General features: G+C 44.7%; 1 protein-coding gene across 2 annotated transcripts in view; it reads right to left on the bottom strand.

Moving 5' to 3' along the window:
• SYNGR1 (synaptogyrin 1) overlaps positions 1–16,433 on the bottom strand; it is a 94,416-nt gene extending 77,983 nt beyond the window's left edge. For both annotated transcript variants that reach the window (XM_082266599.1, XM_082266600.1), the window contains exon 1: positions 16,002–16,433. In XM_082266599.1, coding sequence (XP_082122725.1) covers positions 16,002–16,100 — 99 coding nt within the window. In that variant the 5' untranslated portion in view covers positions 16,101–16,433. The remainder of the gene's footprint in view (positions 1–16,001) is intronic.
• Between the last annotated feature and the right edge of the window lie 697 nt (positions 16,434–17,130).

The following is a 17,130-nucleotide window of genomic DNA, read 5'->3' as shown; positions in this document are numbered from 1 at the left end:
CTGGAAGTTCTCAGAGCTAAGCGCTTCTGGGGTCATTTCTCACAGGGAACATCAACTATGTATTCTGATCTCCCACCGCTCTCTATCCTGACACCCGGCACAATGGTTTTTGGTATCATCAAGCTGGATGTCATCATTATGGGACAGCTGGGAGTTTACATGCCAGAGCTGCTGCAGACAAAGTACTTGCTCTTCTAAATAACCTTTATGCTGGCAGGAGAAAATAAGCTTCAAAACAAACACGCTATTAGGTGCGTCAAGCACTTGAGTTCATTCACTGGCCAGATTATTAATTTATTCTGGCCATTAAAATAAATAGACACTCAAGCACCAAACATGCCTAGGTGCCTTCAGCCAAAAACACCCCTTTCTTGAATGCACAGGTGAAGGGCTTTTTACTGCTGCTAAAAACAGTCCTGTCTTTAAACTCCTGTAAACACCAATGGGTGCATGGACACATATGCTAAACTGGAGGAGCACTTCGAGGCAAGACCCCAAATTCCTCCTTTGCACTGAAAAGCATTCAAAAATGCCAAGTTTGGCTTTTGTTAATACGATCTTTTTTTTTTTTTTTTAATCTGACACCTTTAAGGCTCCATTAAACCTGAAGCAGACTTGCTGGCCACTTGGACCTCCAGGTGGGACAAGAGAGCCCAGGCAGAGCGGCAGGCATCACCCTTTTACAACAACTTGAAGCAGAATGACATTTTGGTTTTAGCCAAAAAAAAAAAAAGTCTGAAATACTTCTGAATAAAAAAAAAAAAAAAAAAGCTTGATTAAAGCTGCTTCCGGCATTCCCAGTGAAGTCTATTGTGTCAAAAACACCCAAATCTGCCTCAAAAGGGAACATCAGGCATCAAGCTGCAACCATCTGAGAGCTCATTTGTGAGCAGCGGCCATTGAAATACAAGGGATTTCGGAGGTCTGAACTTTAAAATGATCAGGTATGAATGGAGCCCGAGAGATTTTCCCTGACTTCCTGTCCAGGGGCCAATCTTTTTATTAGATAGGTAGTGAAGGAATCCAAAGGAATCCAATGGAGCCTCTGAAAGCAGAAAAACCTGACAGGAGTTCCAATCCTTCGCCACACTTTAGGGCCAGTTCACACTAGACCATGATGCGTTCCGCATACGTTTACTGCACCGCGTTCTCAATGGACTGCAGTTGGGTGTCAATGTTAACTTGACATTGGGGGTGCAGTGTGATTGCCTGCACTAGATCACATGGTATAGTATTATAATGCGATCAAGTTCCTGCAAGTTTTATAAAGTAGTATATGCACTATTGGTGCAGTCCGGCACAAATTCAGATGATTCAAATGAATGAGCTACAATTGCACTGTATTTGGATCGCACAAGAACACATAGTGTGTTCCTGTGCAATTCATGGTGTGAACTGGCCCTTAAAGTATTACAATCTTAATTTCCACAATAAAAAAGGAACAAAAAAAAAAAACACAACACACAAATATACAGTCTTTTCACTCTGCTATCATCCCATCTGATGTTCAGAATTTAGCAGTTTTCAAAGTGTTAGAAAAGACTGGACATAGCACATGCAGTACACAGCGATGGTATGACTGCAGGTGCTGCGTCAGCAACCTCTTGAAGAAATGAAATCCTAGAAGTGCTGAATACTTTAAAGAATCTCAGTGTCACTGGATGTGCAGAACAGCCAAGGTCTGAAAGATTTACACTATTCTTTATTCACTAAGAGCTTGTTCATATCAGCACCATTGGGCTGTGTTGGCCAGTGCTACCCAGTTCCAACACAAGAACAAGGCAATTTCCCTTACAGTGCATCCGGAAAGTATTCACAGCGCTTCACTTTTTCCACATTTTGTTAATTTAACAACCTTATTTCAAAATGGATTAAATTCAAAATTCTACAAAACAATAGCCCATAATGACAGTGTGAAAAAAATGTTTGATTAAAATCTTTGCAAATTTATAAAAAAAAAAAAAAAAAACACACACACACAACACACAAGTATTCACAGCCTCAGCCTTTGCTCAATACTTTGTTGAAGCACCTTTGGCACCATATAAAGCCTCAAGTCTTTTGTCTTTTTAGGTATGATGCTACAAGCTTGGCACACCTATTTTTGGGCAGTTTCTCCCATTCTTCTTTGCAAGACCTCCCAAGCTCCATCAGGTTGGATAGGGAGCGTCGGTGCACAGCCATTTTCAGATCTCTCCAGAGATTTTCAATTGGGTTCAAGTCAGGGCTCTGGCTAGGCCACTCCAGGACTTTCACAGAGTTGTCCCATAGCCGCTCGTTTGTGATCTTGGCTGTGTACTTAGGGTCGTTGTCCTGTTGGAACACGACCCTTCGCCCCAGTCTGAGGTCCAGAGCAGGTTTTCATCAAGGAGATCGGTATATTGCTGCATTCATCTTTCCCTCGATCCTGACTAGTCTCCTAGTTCCTGCTGTTGAAAAACATTAATGCTGCTACCACAATTCTTCACTGTAGGCATGGTATTGACAGGTGATGAGTGGCGCCGGTTTCCTCGAGACAGGGCGCTTGACATTCAGGCCAAAGAGTTCAATCTTTGATTCATTAGACCAGAGAATTTTGTTTCTCATGGTCGTAGAGTCCTTCAGGTGCCTTGTGGAAAACTCCAGGTGGGCGGTCATGTGCTTTTTACTAAGGAGTGGCTTCCTTCTGGCCACTCTACCTCTAGGCTTGATTGGTGGAGTGCTGCAGAGATGGTTGTTCTTCTGGAAGGTTCTCCTCTCTCCACAGAGAAACGCTGGAGCTCTGTCAGAGTGACCATCAGGTTCTTTGTCACCTCCCCACCCAAGCCCCTTCTTTCCTGATCGATCAGTTTGACCAGGCGGCCTGCTCTAGGAATAGTCCTGGTGGTTCCAAGCTACTTCCATTTACGGATGATGGAGGCCACTGTGCTCATTGGGACCTTCAATGCTGCAGAAATGTTTCTGTACCCTTCCCCAGATCTGTGCCTGTGCCTCGATACACAATCCTTTCTTGGAGGTCTACAGACAATTCCTTGGACTTCACGGTTTAGTTTGTGCTCTAACATGCATTGTTAATTGTGGGACCTTATAGAGACAGGCATGTGCCTTTTGCAAATCTTGTCCAATCAAATGAATTTACCACAGGTGGACTCCAGTCAAGTTGTAGAAACATCTCAAGGGTGATTAGTGGTAACAGGATGCACCAGAGCTCAATTTTGAGTGTCATGGCAAAGGCTACTTAGGTTCATGTATTTTTTCCTTTTCTATTTTTAATAAATTTGCAAAAATGTCAAGCTAAATTCTTTCACATTGTCATTATGGGGTATTGTTTGTAGAATTGTGAGGAAATAATGAGTTTAATCTATTTTGGAATAAGGCTGTAACATAACTAAAATGTTGAAAAAGTGAAGCGCTGTGAATACTTTCCAGATGCACTGTATGCCATATGGCTTTAGTATACACTAAGACTCGATTCACACCAGCGCGACTTGTCAGGCGACTTGTCAGCCTGACAAATCACGGCACCTCGCAGTCCATTGACTGCTACAGGACCCGTTCTAATAGGAGCGACGCAAGTCGCTCCGACTTAGAAAAAGGGTCCTGTACTACTTGGGGGCGACCTTGGAGCGACTTGCATAGACATTCATTATATGAAGTTCGTGCAAGTCGCGCCGAAGTCGCGGTGCACGGCACTTCACAAGTCGCCCCCGAAGTAGTACAGAGTCGTGTCGCCATAGTGTGAACCGACTCTAAGGCGTTGTGCACTGAAAAGGACTAGGACATGTTTTTTGCAGAGTGCAGTCCCACATACTGTAATTGCAGTGCAGTGCATGGAATTGGGGGGGTAAAGGGAGAATGCAAAAGTATCACAATAGTGCACTGTGGCACACAGCAGGACGCATGCACAATAATCCACGCTGTGTATGAACAAGCCCATAATGAAGCCTCTCTCAACCTTTTAATCCCAAAGGAATTCTTGAAATGATTTTCAGGTCTCAGAGAACTCTGGCAAATGAATCCATCAGGGGTCTATGTAAAAAATGGCCACGTCCACCCCAAACCCCCCCCCCCCCCCCGCAGACTTGACCAAAAAAAAAAAAAATAAATGAATACTCGATTGACTTTTGTCAATTTGTCGGCCAAACAGAGCCTGCAGCCAATCAGCTAAAGGCACCGTTCGGGTACCGACAGCCACCACAAGCTCCTGTCAACTTACAATAGCCCAACAGAGGGAGGAAATCATTCATCCAAACCGTTTGTGTGGATGGAGGAATCATTCTGTCTATAGGCTCTCTTAGGGCTCACTGACACCTGCACTGCTGAAGAGTGATCAATTGTAGATTACTTTTCAGAGAGTGGTGCATGTGCCACTGACAGGCATTCAGGTGGTGATACGGCTGCCTTCCGAATGGCTATTTTTTCCCCACAGCCAAAAGGGCTTATTGAATGGGAATACTGTGCTGCAAGAATAGTGTTTCGCTCACAAGTGCTGCGCAGCCCTTATTTAAATAAATCGTGATCAGCAGTGCTACTGCCCTCCAAACAGAACGGTTATCAATTTGGCTGGGGCACAAAGCAAGGCATCACCGGGGAATGTGTACAAACCTGTCTGAGCGCCTTTGTAGGTTAAAGGTTGTTTGGCTGTACATCTATGGATCACAGGAGTGCAGTTTGTTCTGAAGTCCGCAGCCCAGGCTCTGCGTCATCGTGACCACAGGGTCAGGATCCGCCAGGCGCCTGGACTGACACCCAGCTCAGCCTCTTAGCGAGCCGCTGTGAGCCTGAGCTGGTTGCTCCGCCCCTTTCACAGCCCAGCACTCCAATGAGCGAGGATGGGGCAGAGCAGAGAGCGGACAGTCAGCAGCGCTCTGCTCACGGAGCTGTGAGAAACGAGCAATCGGTGCTTTTCAATTGCTCGGTTCTCAGTGTAGGGAACAGATGCTGCATCCACCTAGGTAAGTAGAATACTGGAAAAACATTTAAACCCAAACGTCTCTTTTAAAGAAAAGGTGGAACATGGCCAACTGCATATTTTTACTGACCCCAACCACAAGTGTAAACTAAGTCCAAGACCTCATGCACACTGCAGTTCTTCAAAATGCCTTTCTCCTGGTAGAAGGCAGATTAAAAAAAAAAAAAAAAACCACACAAAAAACGCAGCTGCGTTGCTGCTCTGGAGACAGTGTGGAGCATAAGAGGAGACCTGTACAGGAAATGTTCAGGTACCGGATAGGGGGTGAATAAAGGAAAATTCAGCATACAAGTCTCTGCTCGGTGTCGGAGACCAGCAGAAAGGTAAGTCCAGCTTGTATGCACGCACAAAAAACTCCAGGCTTAATAACTAAACACTAAAATTTCGTGTACGGACCCTGTGAACTTGTGCAAAAAGAATTGCTAAGACTAGAGATGCACCGAAATTTCAGCAGCCTAAAAATTGTGTTTGGCATTTTGCCGACAGAAAACAAAAAAAGTGCAGAAAAAGCACATAATTTTACTGTGCTTATGGTGTCATGTGACACAGGTCATACGACTCAAAAAAAACTCATCAAAAATATAAAATGGATGTGTTATTGATGCATTTTCAATGCATTTCAGGTGTAGTTTTTTTAACTGACCGAAATTGGAGCAAGATTTTTAACACCACAACAGAAGCGCAACTGATCAGTGTGAAGACAAACAGAATTTAAAGGGATGCATTTTTCTTGAGCTTTTCTTGCGATAAAAGGTGCCAATAATGGCCGAGAAATTCATATTCATTTAAATTAATGATATTAATTAAAAAGGCCAATATTATACAATTATAGATTAAAAAAATAAAAAAATTCAGTGTCAGCCAAGCACATCCTGAATTTTCAGTTCCAAAATTTTCATTTCAGTGCACCTCTATCTAGCTAGGACCCACAAAAGGCATGGAAGAACATCCAAAAATTATGTCAGGGAGAGGTCTCTTTGGGCCTGGTCACACAACAGCAGCCATTTGGTAAAAATATAGAAAAATGCTTTGTTTAGCCCTGCAAATAAAAGTACATGTGCTGGTAGAAATGTTTGCATTTCTTTGTGTTGCTGTACAAGGATGCTACAAGCAATGTTTGGCAGGTTCTGGAAGTAGACCTTCCATTCATAGCCCTAAAAAAAAAAACACTGCAGCCAACCTTATGCTTTTGCAATAAGCTGGGGCTCTTTTGCGCTGGATTTTGATGGACCTGCTCTCCTGCAGGGCAGCAGTGAGGCACACTGGCATAGCCCATGCCTCCTAAAAGCATTGGAAGTCAGGATAAGGTAAAGTATTCATTACTGATGCAAAACAGCCCCTCCCAACATTTTTACCCGAGGAAACCTTGAAAAAAAATGTTATGCCTTGGGGAACCCCTGCTGGAATCAACCCCTTTGGGGTCATTGGGAAGAATTTCCCTCATCTTGGTGGCCAGTTGGAAGATGGCTTCCCTATATAATAGTGGTCAGAACGCCAACCTTACAGACAGCTAAAAATGGAATTGGTGTGAAACCGCTGACTCTACCATGTGGCGTTGGCCACATAACTAAACAGGCACTATCAAATGGGAGGTCAATTAGCCACAGCTCAAGGAACACCTATGGCACTTTTCCACTGCATGGAACCGAACGGTTCAGGCCGCTTTTGCACTTTTCCACTGCAAGGGCCCGTTCACACCAGAGCGCGGTGCAGAAAACCTTTGTCCTGTGTGCGTTTTTTAACAACACATTCAAAAATGCACAATGGTTGTATGATCTGCTGCAGTGCGATCCAGCATGATTTCACTTTAGGCCTCTTTCACACTTGTGCGACCTAAAAGTAGTGCAATTTTGCTGCGATTTTGACTAGACTTGATGGCTGTGTAGTCTTGTGGTCACTGGACCTCAAAACGCATAAAATTCGGGCCAAAGTAGTGCAGGGACTACTTTGAAGTTGTTGCAACTTGAAGTCACACAGATATGAACGGTATTCATTGGAAATCATGGAGTATGACTTGTCATGCAAACTTGCAGTCCCAGGACAAGTCGCACAAGTGTGAAAGGGGCCTTATTCAAATGAATGGGCTGAAAAATTACACTGAATAAAAAAAAGAAATGCCGACTGCGATCCTGTGCATTCCAGTGTGAACCGGCTCTTTATTCCGGATGATTGAGATGGGGTTCAATCTCTCGCAGTGTTCTTACGCCTCATTTTTAGTCAAGCGGTCAATTTTTTACCCACCTCAAATACAAACATATCCGTCCTTTGTGGTGAATATATAGGTAAATTGTGTTCCAACAAATGCACAAGTATTCCTGAGAATATGAACAAATCGCACAGCCACTTAGGCTAATTTACACTTATTGCAGACTTTGCCTTACCTCTAAAAAGCAATCACGGTGGCATGCATTTCAGAGGTGTTTGACAGGCAGTGAGGAGATGTGTCACCTCCTCACCACCTGTTTTAAACCTGTAAAGCCCACACCACTTCACTGCCTTAGCAGCTTAAGACAGACCCTTCACTTTTTATTCCAGAGGTGCAATGGGAAGAACAGTCAGGAGAGCAGCTGTACATTAGTGCGTGATGCGCCTAGAAAGGCAAAACAGTGGTGATTAGAGAAGTTTTTCCATCATCTGATCACAGTTTACCCCAAGAAGCCTCAGTCAGCCAAATCTTCCAATGACCTCACACACAGGGGATCATTCCTTCACCTGAAATAAGCAGATCAGGCAACTCATCTACTGGCTAATAATTAAAGTAGAAAGTAGAGCAAAGCAAATCCAACAGATGTAAGAAAAAGGAGTACAGTATGGGTAACGCAAGAGAAAATACTTAAAGTGTCACTAAACCCGAAGCATAAAAAAAAAAACTAGGGATGCACCGAAATGAAAATTCTGGGCCGAAACCGAAAATGCAGGATGCCCTTGGCCGAAAACAGAAACCGAAAATGACTTTTTCCCCCCAAATAATTTTAAAATGGATAGAACAGGGGCATACACAGAAAAACAGGCAGCGACGTACACCCGTCGCTGCCACCCTGTCACAGTATATGTACTGTGATGGGTTGGCAAGAGGTTAATTTAATTACCAATGGTATTAGTATTATGCAGCATGAGGGGGTTAATGTATTGCCACTGCTGGTCACTGATGCATTAGTGACCAACCAGTGGCAGTTAATTAACCCCTTTGTGCTGCATTAGTGCAACCAGTATCAGTGTTAATTAACACTGGTTGCACTGATACTGGTTGCACTAATGCAGCACAAAGGGGTTAATTAACTGCCACTGGTTGGTCACTAATGCATCAGTGACCAGCAGTGGCAATACATTAACCCCCTCATGCTGCATAATACTAATACTATTGGTAAGCTCGCCTCAGCTCCCCCCCCCCCCCCGCCTCAGCTTCCCTCTCGGTCAGTACACCCTCCCCCCCTGCCTCAGCATCCCTCCCCATCCCAAGGATGCAATCTCCTTACTCTCACTCTGCTCCTCCTGTGTCCTTCCTTTCAAAAGACGCGCCTCTGGCCGGCGGCCTGCCTCCCTGTGATGTCACTATTACTACGATCTGTGCATGAATGAACTAACACACCGGGCGGGCGGGTGAGCAGCCGCTAATAGCTATAACTATGTGAGCCCTTCACTTCCCTGTCAGAGGAGATACCCGCCTGATAGGGAAGTGAAGCGCTCACATAGTTATAGCTATTAGCGGCCGCTCGCCTGCCCGCCCGGTGTGTTAGTTCATTCAAGCACAGATCGTAGTGACATCACCGGGAGGCGGGCCACCGGCCAGAGGCAGGTCTTTTGAAAGCTGCGTTGCGCCCGTAGCGGCCACCTTTAATATCGGCATCTTTAACCATTTTCGGCTGAAATGGAATAAGCCCATTTTCGGCCGAAAATTTTGGTTGCCGAAATTTCGGTGCATCGCTAAAAAAACAAAAAAAAAACAAAACGATTAATAAGCGGTGCGTTACATGTTGTCCATACTCGCTCAGTCACTATGAGATTGTTTGCTGTATTCTAAGACACAGGCTGGAGAGGTGCGACAGCATGAGACTGGCAGAAATCTTCCCACACCCTGTTGTTGCCAAAAAATAAATACATTTTCAGTTTCAATATATTATTTGTATGGCAATTTAAAAGCGTTTATTATTTATTTTTACTCCTTATTCCAAAGGCTGTGACCAGCAGCAGAGGACTAGAAGCTCATCCTGCTTAGGTTTCCCTTCAGACAGGCTGGGATAGAGTTGGGCCATGTGACAGCTGTATATCGATTAGGGGAAAAGGTAAATTACAGTACCATCATCCATATACAGAAAGAGAAAGGACAAAGGGAATTAACAGTGTGTGTATAGTATCACTTTAATAGGAACATTAGATTGCAAGCTCCAAGAGGGCAGGAACTAATGAGAATGTGTAAAGTGCTGCATAAATGGTTGGTGCTATACTGGTACCTGTAACAAATAAGAAGACAATCAGGGGGAGGGGGGTTCAATAGCAGCATCAGCAATAGTTGATAAAAAGAAGCACATCTCCAATCCAGTCTAATGCTTTTCACATTGGATGTGACCTTGACTTCTCACCACATGTCATTACAATAACGTTCTCTGCTGATATTCCTTCCAGCTATGTAGAAGAAGCAAGTCATCTCTCTTATATATACACACACACACACACACACATCTCCTTTTCTGCCAGACAAATGTAGGCTGGTAAGGTCATCTACATTAACTGGAACCTGAAAAGCAGGTAAGCAGCCAACAAAGCCACTAAGGATTCACGGATAACTAAATAATACAAAAACGGCTGTCATTTGCAGATTACAGATGCAAAATATAAAAATACACTTGGGCTTGGCTGTAAAACGATAAAAACCTTGCAAATATAATATGTAATATAGAAATATACAGACACACACGCACATTATATATATATATATATATATATATACACACACACACTATATATATATATATATATATATATATATATATATATATATATATATATATATATATATATATATATATATATATATATATATTATATATATATATACACACACACACACATACATACATATACACACACATACACACACACTTCCCATTTTAAATGAACAGTGTACAATTTTCTGTGCATAAGGAGGGATTTTGTGTATACACACAGTATATTATAATATAATTAAATACCAAGAAAGCATAGCTAAATATGAAAGAAAAAAAAAAAAAAAAAAAAAAAAAAAGAGTAAAATAAAAGCATTGTTCTTCAATCAAGGGTTACCTCAAACCATTATTAAGATGACCAATGTTTGAGTGTTCTGTTCCCATAAAAACCAGTCCTATAGGAAATGGTAACCAGCAGCAATGCCAGCATGAATTAGCAACATAGCATGCATTAGTGATTAGCATCACAGCGCACACTGTCTATTGGTCATATGAGAATGTATTTTTGTTCTGCTGGAATAACAGGCTTCATTTAACAGATCACATGATTCTGCCAATTACACATGGCTGCACAGGACCAAAAAGAATTTCAAGATGTAGCTAACAAAGATGGAATCCAGTAATAGAAAAGAAAAAAAAAAATAACAGATCAAGTTTAAAATGTATATGCATTACAAGTATTGTATTCACAGTTTCACACATACACTACATGTACATACTGTATGGTAAAGTATCTAACTTCAATTATTTGCTTCATTTTGAATAGGATAAACAAGGGTTCGTTGAGTTATTATTGCTTGATGGGGAAATCTGCTCCATTTGTCTTGATGATCATTGTTAATGGGACTAACTGAAGGAAAATGCAAATAAATCGGAGAAGTTTCAGCTTACTTTAGAGATCCCCTCTCACCTCCTGTTATTTCTGGGGAAAGGTTAGGGAAAATCTCCCCAATGAGGAAAAAAAAAAAAAAAAAGAAGAAAGGGATATCAGTGGGGGGTGGGGGGCACCAAATTAGGCTGGATACACACTTTACAAATTACCATTAGATTTTTTACTTACAATTTACCAAAAGCATATAATATGAGGCCAAACCTAAACACTTTCAATTAGTATGCAATCAGACAGGCCCTTGCACTACATAGTTGACAGTAAAGCCCCGTACACACGTAGCGATTGTCGGCCGTAAATATTCGGCCACCGACCGATCGGACAATTGTCGGCTTGTTAGTATGATGCTTCCGACAACCGACTGGGAATTTTCGGCCGAACAGAATCGGGTGTGCAGGCTCTAAAATTTTTGTTGGCCAACACCAGAACGGCCGATTGTTCCTCAGTCAGTACAGAATTCGGCCGAGAAACAGCAGATGAGCAAGACTGGGCATGCTCAGAAAAGAGAAAAAACACACGGAAAGTAAACCATCATATGACATCACTTTTGCAGTCGGCTGTTGTTGGCCGACAAAATTCGTGTGCAGTCTTTTGCAGTTTTCAACCGACAGGACAGCACCGGACAAAAGACGGCAGATTGTTCGGCCGACGATCGCTACGCGTGTACGGGGCTTAAATCTAAAGGAAATCAAACAACAAAAGTTGTGTAGTGTGTATCCAGCTTTAGGCTCCACTTTATTGCCACCTTAGTGGTTGGACGTGTACATATGCCGGCGGCCACAATGCTGTTTTTTTTTTTCCTCTTTTGAGGCAGCAGCAAAAATTATACTCAATTTTGGAGGAGGCGTAGCAGCATATTCAAGTGAATTGAGGTGTTCTGCAAGCCCCCCCCCCCCCAAACATCTGCAGGGGGGAAAGTGCAAACACTAGTGTGGGGTCCAAGCAGGCAGTAAGGAGGTAACCTCCCTGCCTGTTAAGCGCTCTCTTAAGACTGATCCAAACATGGATCAGAGAGCAAAACTAGTGTGAGAAAAAAATCAAAATGTTGGTCTTGAATACATTAAATTTCAATTCTTTACTATTGCAATTGCCAAGCTGATCATAGTGCATTCTATACATTCTACTTTGCCATATATTCCAAAACATCAATGTGTATTTTTAATACGTCCCCTGATGACGTCTTGTTACGACGAAACATGTAGGCGGCGCTTGGCTGGCGTGACGCTTGATACACAGGAGGACACGGCAGCCATCTTTTTGGTTATCAGGGCTATTGCTGACCACCAGATGAGCAAATGCATACTGAGCACTGTAATTTGCCAATTTTACTTTTAATAAAGGCTTGTTGAATATACTGCACCATAAGGAGTGTCTCCTCTCTCTGATCTGAGGTCTGGTACCATTTGTTATTGGGCTATGAGGACTGGTGTGGATTCTCCAGGATTTTTACTGTGCACGCTAGACTGACCTTTATAATGGGGGTCGGACAAATCTGGTAAGAGGCTTTGACACCTGTGTGATTGTTGGTGGTGGCCCCTGGATTGACATCTCTGTTGGATTTGGCTGAATGCTTATCTACTATCTCACCCCTGTTACTGTTGGACTTCATATGAACTGTTCATTGTTTATGAGCGCTGCACCTATTGTTTTTGTCTATTTTTAAAACGACTTTTCTTACAGGCTACATTCACACCTGAGCGTAGCGTTTTTTACTGTGATTTACAGGCGTTTTTTGTGCAGGCGTTTTTAGATTGAATAGAGACCAATGGAAAATCTGCCCAAACAGAAGCTCATGTACTTTGAGCGTTGGGCGTTTTGCTCACAGCGTCAAAACGCTCAGAGGTGAACAGGGGCCATTGAAATGAATAGGATTTGTCTTGTTGGGAGTTTTGAGAGCTGATCCTAGAGCAGAAAAACTCCCCAAAAACGCCCCAAAACGCCTACATGTGAATGGAGCCTTAGACCTTATTCACATGGCTCTGTCCCCTTCCACGTATCTGAACACCTCATACACACGTCCAAGTTTCCTTGGCCTGTTTTTTTGTCACTCCGAGCCCAATGACCATTGTATTTGGAAAATAGGCAGACCACTTGGCTGAAAAAGGCCTTAATCAAAACCATCATTACAAAATCACAGACAAGATCATTATTCCTCCGGCATTGTACAAAACAAAAAAGGTGTGAATGCATCCCTTCCACATGTATCCCGAAATAGAAAAGCCAAACCAGTTCAGAAACATACTATACAAAAGGAGTCAAAGGTAAACTCTGAAGGAATATAGATGGATGTTTAGCCCTTTTGCATTTAGAAGGGTTAAACCCCTGCCACTGCATGTTGCTGTCGGTGTGCAATTGGGGAAACTCCTTAAATCAACGTTTTTGTGTTGATTTAGGCCCCCGTTCACACTGGGGCGATCTCAGAGGTCGCGGTGCGAGCAGCGGGTCGCGACCTCGGAGCGGCCGGCACGGACTTCATAACCTTGAAGTCTATGACGGTCGCTCCGGGTCGCCCCAAAGAAGCTCCGGACCCTTTTTCTAAGTCGGAGCGACTTGTGTCGCTCCTATTAGAACGGGTCCGCAGCTTCTCTATGGAAGGCGACCTACGGTGACCTGTGAGGCGACCAGGTCGCCTCAGTGTGAACGGGGACTAAAAGTCAGTAGCTACATAAAGTGTAGCCGCTGACTTTTAATAAAACACACACTCCCCTGTCCCATGATCCAGCGATGTGGCCGTCCGAAGTCTCAGTTCTTTCCCTCAGCTCTCCCCGGCATCACAAGTGTGGGCAAGCGACAGCGACAGCTTGCGGCTTCAAGTCGCGCTGTGCGTCCTCAATGGCCGGGCAATCTTCTGGGACCTGTAATGTGTCCCAGAAGATTGCAGGGAGGGCGGCGGCCCAAGCAGAAGTAGGAGCTGGGTACCTGTCAAACCTAGGTACCCCCTCCCCCCCCAAAAAAAAATGAAATGCCAAATGTGGCACGTCAGGGGGGTCAGGAGCCCTTAAGTGGAAATTCCAATTTAACTTCCTGTACCAGAGAGTGACATAACCGGAAATTCGTGGAAATCTCCATAAGTATGAGGAATCCTTGTCTAAGGTTACCCTGGCCCATTTTCTGAAAAGCGAACCACACTTTGTCGCTTTTCAGAGTGCCAAATTACAATGTACAAAAAGGACTAATGTGCCATGTGAAGTGCCGGGTTTGACAGCCCATGCCAACGGTCACCTTGACATGGCACGTTAAATTTGCTGTGGTTTCAATCCAGCTGTATTGCAGACTTTAGGTTGCAGTTTGGGAGGTGTTGTCGGTAAAACTGCGTGATAACCGTGTGATAGAGTTATAACTATTAGAAGATTTCCTCTCATCTTTGTTACGAGGACAACTCTGAAATGTTAGATTTCCCGTTTTCCTAATTGGTGATGATCAGTCATCAGTAAAAATAGAACCCTGCCAGCAACACAATCCTGACAGAGTGTCTAACCCTTCCCCACTTTGCCAAAACTAAAGTAAAAGGTTCACCCTGGAGGCACACTTTAAAGGGGCTACATAAAGGACACTTGAAATGTTGGAAAGTAAAACTGGGCATAGATGGATTGAAATTCAGCGGGGACTGGCTCAATATCAGCTCATCTATGGCCATTCCCATGTAAGAAGTGTCGATCTAATCCTCAGCAATGGGACTGTTGGTATACTTTCATCTGATGAGCTGCAGCGCTGATCACTGTATTCTGACAGTCGGGGGGTAAGAGTCCGGTTATCATAATGCACAGTGGGGAAAATTCCCCCATCCACCTTTGATTGTGTGGATTGAGAAATCCATTTGCTTTTTGTTTTTTTCATGAGCTAGCTGGCCAAAAAATACACAAGGGATCCATCTATAGTCGTCTATAATATAATATATAATAATTAGATTACATTGCTCTGTATCCTGAAATCATTACATCCTGCAACATGAATCTGAGTAACCTCAAAGTTAGAAGGAAAACTGAAATGGTATTAGTGAAGTGTGAAAGGGAGCGGACAGCATTTCCAATAGTGATTTTAGATCCAAAAGTAACACTTTTTTTCTTCTTCCCATCTTTTTTTTTTTTCTTGATCTAGTAAATGTTAGTGAATGAAACGGAAAGTACAAGGGGAGGATTTGCTATGACTGGAGTAGTTTTGCATGGCAACCAATCAGATTTTAGCAATCATTTTCAAAGCTTAACTGAACAAGCTGAAGCTAGAGTTTGATTGGTTACTATGAACAGCTGTTCTGGTTTTTGGCAGAGGCACATTGTGACCACGGCTGACATGGGTGTCCGCTGTCAGCAAACCTTCCTACATGCAGGATGATGTGGGGGACACAAGAGGGGGTGAGGATGTAGGGGAAAACGACACAGGCGGGTGGGGATGTAGGGGACACGGGGGGGGGGGGGGGGTATGTGGGGGACACGGGGGGGGCACGGGGGAGTGAGGATGTAGGGGGGGCACAGGGGGGTAAGGATGTAGGGGGGACGACACAGGGGGGGTGAGGATGTAGGGGGGGGACACAGGGGGGTGAGGATGTAGGAGGACACAGGGGGGTGAGGATGTAGGAGGACACAGGGGGGGTGAGGATGTAGGGGGGGGGCATAGGGGGTGAGGACGTAGGGGGGGGGGGACACAGGGGGGTGAGGATGTAGGGGGGGGAATACAGGGGGGTGAGGATGTAGGGGGGGGACACAGCGGGGTGAGGATGTAGGGGGGTGAGGATGTAGGGGGGAGGATGTAGGGGGGAGGAGGAGGATGTAGGGGGGGAGGAGGATGTAGGGGGGGGGGGAGGAGGATGTAGGGGGGGGAGGAGGATGTAGGGGGGGGAGGAGGATGTAGGGGGGGGAGGAGGATGTAGGGGGGGGAGGAGGATGTAGGGGGGGAGGAGGATGTAGGGGGGGAGGAGGATGTAGGGGGGGACACAGGGGGGTGAGGATGTAGGGGGGGGGACACAGGAGGGCGAGGATGTAGGGGGGGGACACAGGAGGGCGAGGATGTAGGGGGGGGGGGGACACAGGGGGGTGAGGATGTAGGGGGGGGACACAGGGGGGTGAGGATGTAGGGGGGGGGACACAGGGGGGGTGAGGATGTAGGGGGGGGGGGGACACAGGGGGGGTGAGGATGTAGGGGGGGGGACACAGGGGGGGGGTGAGGGGAGAATAGGTGGTATTGAGTTCTAGAAGACTGATGAGGGATCGGTGTGACTTACCCAGGACACCATCCTCAGGACAGTGTGAGGTTGTCTGATAAATGTCTGAGGGTCAAAGGCTCCACCAGCCTTACCAGCTCCATAAGCACCTCCCTCCATACCGAAGCCGTTCTCTTCCCTGCACGAATGTCCTTGTAGTGATGCCGATGGAGGAGCAGAGAGCAGATCAGATAATGGCTACACTGCTCAAGGACATGGATAGGTTCTCTGCAGATGAACAGTGCCCGACCACACAAGGCAGCGATGACAGATCACTACAATAGGCAATGACGGATCGGACGATGGAGATCCGGGGGTGACAGCCCGGGGATGCTGTGGGATCAGCTGATGTGATAAGAAAATACAGCCAAACCCTCGATCGGAGCCAGTGCGACAGCTACAGGCAAGTGCCGAGTCTGTAGCAGAGTCCCGCGCATGCGCCCTGCGCCTTCTTAACCAGCTGCCTCAAATAGAACCATGTGATCCCACTCCCAACCACTGCCATCTTGGTCTGAGTCGGCTACTTATCTCCATGGCAACAATAGGATGAAAAAAGATGGGGGACCATGTATATAACCATTAGAAAAACGTGTGCTACTTGTTTTAGGAAAGACATACATCTCCAATCAATAAAATAACACATACATTAAAGAGAGAAATCTGTGTTTACATCAGAAATCATCTCAGTCCATGGATTGTCCTCTGTAATGCTCTGCACAGAGGCTGGGCACAACCTTCTCAGCTTGTTCTGTCAGCAGCAATAAAGGCAAAACTAGTCTTTCTAGTTGTGAAGAGAGTGGAGAGGGATTAGAGCCCCTGTCATGTTTTATTGCCGACTGTAACCCCCCAGGAGAGAAATTCCCCCTCTCTATTGGTCCTATCATTAAACGTAAAAGACAATCCCAAATTTTAGGTTGTCATCAGAACAGATATGGAAGGGACTTATTCCATGGGAAACACCAGATCTGGTGACACCCTGGGATTCCCAAATGCTGTATGGAAGGATTTCCTCTCACTTCCTGTTTTGGCTATGGGACAGGAAGTGAAGAAAGATCTCCCTAATGGGACACAGATGACAAAAAAGAAATTGATGTGGTTATAACCCTTCATTACACTATCCAAAATGACAAAAAAGTCTGTCTTTAGTTTT

The sequence above is a fragment of the Pelophylax lessonae genome, assembly GCF_965119305.1.
Source record: "Pelophylax lessonae genome assembly, chromosome: 8".
Classification (NCBI taxonomy): Eukaryota; Metazoa; Chordata; class Amphibia; order Anura; family Ranidae; genus Pelophylax; species Pelophylax lessonae.
This window is presented reverse-complemented; position numbering and strand designations above follow the sequence as displayed.